At 37.7% G+C, this 5,468-nt stretch overlaps 1 protein-coding gene across 1 annotated transcript in view; it reads left to right on the plus strand.

The window, feature by feature from the left end:
* Nucleotides 1–5,468, plus strand: part of dock2 (dedicator of cytokinesis 2) — a gene marked incomplete in the record, with an annotated part of 113,498 nt that overhangs the window by 104,059 nt on the left and 3,971 nt on the right. Inside the window, 9 exon segments of the mRNA XM_014007241.1 lie at nucleotides 668–778; nucleotides 1,555–1,644; nucleotides 2,575–2,679; nucleotides 2,768–2,909; nucleotides 3,919–4,000; nucleotides 4,145–4,229; nucleotides 4,524–4,610; nucleotides 4,735–4,911; nucleotides 5,367–5,450. Coding sequence (XP_013862695.1) covers nucleotides 668–778; nucleotides 1,555–1,644; nucleotides 2,575–2,679; nucleotides 2,768–2,909; nucleotides 3,919–4,000; nucleotides 4,145–4,229; nucleotides 4,524–4,610; nucleotides 4,735–4,911; nucleotides 5,367–5,450 — 963 coding nt within the window.

A 5,468-nucleotide genomic window follows, 5' to 3' on the forward strand; every position in this document is an offset into this window, starting at 1 on the left:
CACACACACACACACACACACACACACACACACACACACACACACAATAAGATTTGTCTTGTAGTTTTATGCTGCACCCGCTGCCTAATCACTTGTCCGACCAACAAATGAGCCCAGTTTTTTTATTGGCTGATGGTTGCTGTGTCTCTGGCCTCCGAATGATGAGGCTCTGAGGTTAGTTTATGACTACCGCAGCCGTATCACTGTGGTGTTTGATGCTGTGCGCTTCGCACACCGTGTGTGTGTGTGTGTGTTTGCGTGTGGATGTGCACGGATGTGTCGGAACGTGTTTCACCTCTTTTGTCCCCTGATCGTTTTTATGGGGCATTTACAGGCTCACAAAGGTAAGTGTGAGTAGGAGGATCTCTTGCCTCCTCCTCCTCCCTCTTTTTCTCATTTTAACAAAGTATCAGAAGTGCCATTTGCAATGTTAGTTATTGTTTTGATCAGGTAATGGTTGATGAAGCATAGTATAATTTATATACAAATGTATTTATCTTAATTTGCACTTTACATGCCTCTAATATTAAAAGGACAGAAGTTTCAGTTGTCTTGACTGCACTTCCTTTTTTGTTTGTTTTGACCTCAAACTTGTACCAACCCAAATCACATTTTTGTCTTTATCTTCTCCTCTACCTGTCTGCCCTCTCCTCTGTCTGTCTCTCAGTGGTCAGATGACAAGTGTAGCCCCCAGTTTGAGTTCCATGGCTCCCAAACGCAGAGGCAGCTCAAAGAAACTCTTTATGACACCATCATCGATTACTTCGACAAGGGCAAGGTTTGAATGTATTATTTTTTTAGACCTGGCAATATGTGCATGAAAAAATCATGTTCATGTATTTTTGATGCATTCATAAATATGTTTATTTAGAAACATGAATTGTGTAAATGATTTTTTTAAAGAGAAAATATAGCAGAACTACAACTGTGAGAAGTTAAAGCTTATTTTAGAGGGTAGATTGACACGTTTGACTTCTAACTCCATCTCTCTCTTCGAATGGGGCGGAGGGTGGTGGGAGTGGATATTTGAGATTGGTTGTGGATATTTAAAAAACCCAGCAAAAAAAAAAAAATTCTGACTCAAATTACATTTAATAACCGTAGAAGCATAATATTGCTATCGGAGAGACCGTACAGTCCATGCACATAGTGAAACATTATATAGTAATTTAAATACATTTATAAGGTGATTTCATATTATTATCAAAAACATGGCTCACAATTAAATGATCAGCTGAAAAAAACGCATCATCATGATGCATAAGCAAAGTGTGTCCTTGCAAATCATTAAGTTGCACARACTGAATGTTGCTGAAGTACACAAACATATATTATTAGTCATTAAAAGTAGTGTTTAATGCACTTATGACTGTTACTTTCGATATTTTGCAACTGTTATGACTAAACATGTTTTTGGCTTTATCTTTAAAGTTTATTTGMTTTCCATAGATCTTTCTGATACCACCTTGGTGCTTCATGATTCCAAATTTGGGAACCACTGTGTTAAAGGATATATATTTTTTAACTGTTTCTTGTCTTTTATGCATGTTTCAGATGTGGGAAGAGGCCATCACTCTGTGTAAAGAACTGGCAGAACAGTATGAAAATGAGATCTTTGACTACGAGTTACTTAGCAAAAGACTGGTAATACTTTACAATCTGAAACTTTTGAATTTTTGGTCACTCATGATTAAATATTTTTGTTGTTTGTTTCGCCCTGTGCTTTTTTCCACACTCGTGTAGTCATTGTGAACAAATAGAGATTTCTTAAATCACATATTTTCAAACAATACTTATGCCACATCCTGGGGGGGCCGCAGTAGATTGGTGGCCAGCGCCATGCTCTTGAGGCTGCAGGTTTGAGCCCAGGTTGCCTCAGGAAGGGCGTCTGGTGTCAAACAATTGCCAAACCTTTCACGCTAGCTGTGGCAGCCCCTTCAGATGGAAGCAACCACTTGCTTCATATTCTGTTCTAAAACATTGAACTTTGCTTTTGTTTTCAGTGATTACCATAYGACCCCAACAATGTGTGATTAATCACTGTCAGTCTTTGTCTCCCTCGGACCACTTGTATTTTTAAACCTGCTCTTTTTGCCCTCTCAGTCACTCCTGTGCAGAAGTGATTCCCCTGAGTCCCACCTCGTGGTTTCTTGTCTCTCTTTTCTTTTCTTTTTTTTCTTGTCTGTCTCCTTCTTGCTCCACACACCTTTTCCCTTCCCCACAGAGAATAACACATTTTCCCAACAACAGATAAAATCCCCTTTTTCTTTTTATATGACCGCAGCGATGACTCTTTCAGTTAATACTGAATTTATGTGGTTATATAAATGACAGACATTGCCCTTGGATGGTGCGCACTGTTTTTTTTTTTTTCAGCATCTATCACCCTCACAGGCCAAGCATTCTGCTGATGGTAGCTTTGTCATTGGTGTGAGCTGATTAAACTACCCTGACTGTGCAAGGTGCACATCTGAAACTCTGCCCCAGACACATCCTTGATCTCTCTTTCTCTCTCTTTCTCTCTCTCTCTCTCTCTCTCTCTCTCTCTCTCTCTCTCTCTCTCTCTCTCTGCAGGAAAAACAAGCAAAGTTCTATGAGAATATTATGAAGATCTTGAGACCTAAGCCTGACTACTTTGCAGTGGGCTACTATGGACTAGGCTATCCTCCATTTCTCCGGGTTTGTATTCTTGTGTCAGTTCAGTTGCATGTGTATGTTGGAGTATTTCCTCCAATGCTAACATCAATTCATTTTGTCCCGGCTGCAGAACAAGGTGTTCATTCATCGGGGTAAAGAGTACGAGCGCAGAGAGGACTTCCAGAACCAGCTAATGAGCCAGTACCCCAGCTCCGTGCGCCTCAACACCACAACCATGCCAGGAGACGACATCAAGAACTCTCCACTGCAGTGTATCCTTTAAACACAACAACACACGAAGCGCGGGATCTTAAGCGTTTGCAGGACTGCTACAAAAATTCATAACAGCAAGGGTTCTCTGGTCTGACCATGTTGCAGTTTTGAAATACAGAGTTGTTTTTGGATCTCATCTCTCTTCTATGAAGCATGGGACCTCTGGGATTATTGTACAGAAACAAATCACTCTTTATATAAAACCCACAGAGGCCTTTCATACAGACGGATGCTGTACAATAGGAAGCTCAAACTACTTTATCCTTCTGTTGTAAACACACTGCACTGCAGATACAAATGCAGGTMTGCTTTGGTCTTGAGCCAAGTAAATATTTCAAAATAAACTTTATTAAGAGAGAGAGCTGTTATAATCTTAAGGGGACAGAGATGTTCATAAAACATAAATTTAGAAGCAGTTTGAAAGAACGGTGCTCCTCAATCCAAGGATTGTGGAATGATCTGGAAAATGATGTTAAGAGTGCCAAATCACTGTACACATATAAGAGAATGATAAAGGTTGGGTTGTTGAAAAAATATGAAATAGTATAATGTGTATTCATATAATTTGTTGTTCTAGAAAGATTTGATGTTTTAGTTTTGCTTTAACTGAAGATTATTATTGTTTAAATTTACACTTGAGGAAAAAGGGGCAGATATTATAAGATATTTTCTTCTCTCTGCCGCCTTTCATTTAATTTGTATTTTCTTTTTATTTTTCATAGAATTAAATTTAGTTTTTTAAGAAATGAATGAAGTTTGAAATAAAAAATAAGTTACTTTCCTATAAGACCAAGATAAAAAATAAAACAATCTTTTATACAAAAATACAATATTTTTTAAAATAATACATCAAATAAGCTTATTGGTTGTTTTATGGAATGAATCTCTAATGATCTTTCTTTTTGTTTATTGCTTTCAAATTATAGCAAATGTTTGAACTGTCGGTTTGTTTACTTTTAAAAGGGATAATGATGCAGAGAAACATTATTTCTGAGCAATCTAAACCAGATATCCAGTGTTTCACAGTGCAGCCAGTCCTGGAGATTCCTCCTCGCTTGAAGAACAAACCTGTCCCTGACCAGATCATCAAGTCAGTGTCTCAMTCAAAATGAACATGAAACCTAATGTTTGTCAAAGAATTACTACACATCTAATTCTACTGTATGTTATTATTTTGTTATTGTTTTATATTTAATTTTACATATGTCTGCCTCTTTCTTTCCTCACCCTGTAGCTTCTACAAGTCCAACTATGTGCAGCGTTTCCATTATTCCCGACCTGTGAGGAAAGAACCTGTGGACCCAAATAATGAGTTTGCTGTGAGTTCATTTTAAAGCAGTGTTACTACAMAGGGTAGCTGTGGTTCACTTTTATATGCAACAGTCTGAAACAATGCGTTTCTCCTTGATAGAATGAGATATCAGGTTTTGKTGAAAGTATGCATTGATCAGTTCAAGTAATGTGGTGAAAGATTTTCTTGGATTTTTTTTTTTTATAAATTTTTTTTGGTTTAGATTTTACACAGCAGATGTTTGGTTTTTGGACCACACTGGACCGCTTRCAAAAAGAGATTCCTCAACAGTTTTTCTCTCTCCTGCGCTGTTTTCTTTCAGTCAATGTGGATTGAACGCACAACCTTCACCACTGTGTATAAACTGCCTGGGATCCTGCGCTGGTTTGAGGCTACAGACATAAAACATGTCAGTTCTTTGAAAACTTTCTTTCACTTCTAATTTTATTTAAATGTTTCTGTGTTATCATCTCTACTCCCCCACATTTTAACCCCTCACTTTCACTCACTTTGACCATTTCTCTCTTCTGCAGACTGTCTTGTCTCCACTAGAGAACGCTATAGAAACCATGGAGTCCACCAATGAGAAGATTCTGACCATGATAAATCAGTACCAGGCTGACTGGAGCCTTCCCATTAACCCCCTCTCGATGCTTCTTAATGGGATAGTGGACCCAGCTGTCATGGGAGGCTTTGCTAAGTATGAAAAGGTAAACTGTCAGTAATAAGTCCAAGTACAAGACTAACAGTAAATACAATTGACTTGTATATTTAACAATCGTTGTTCTGTTGACTTTTAAACATTAATACCTCAATTTCATGTTGTTTAATTGTTGTGAACCGACAATAAATTAGTTGTTGTGAAAAAAGCCCACTGCAAGAGTCAGAGTGAGTTTAGTATCTTATCTCTGGGAGTTCAAAAACAGCTTTTCTGCAGACCGTGCAAAAATATATTAAATTTTCATACCTTTGAATTTACTTGCAATAAATAAATAAATAAATAAATAAATAAATAAATAAAAACAGGTTAAATGGTGTTTTATATCATTTTTGGCAGTCTTATTTTCATTTTGCACTCACTAAAGCGCTCCTTTTTCCGACCTGCCTGAGTGATTATTATAGCTGTTAGCACATAAATGAATGTTTAATGTTTCTTCTACATCAGGCATTCTTCACTGAGGAGTACACTCTGCAGCACCCAGAGGACAGAGATAAACTGCTGCGTCTCAAGGACCTCATCGCGTGGCAGGTACAGAATGTGTTAATG

The sequence above is a fragment of the Austrofundulus limnaeus genome, unplaced genomic scaffold (genome assembly GCF_001266775.1).
Source record: "Austrofundulus limnaeus strain Quisiro unplaced genomic scaffold, Austrofundulus_limnaeus-1.0 Scaffold1, whole genome shotgun sequence".
Taxonomy (NCBI): domain Eukaryota; kingdom Metazoa; phylum Chordata; class Actinopteri; order Cyprinodontiformes; family Rivulidae; genus Austrofundulus; species Austrofundulus limnaeus.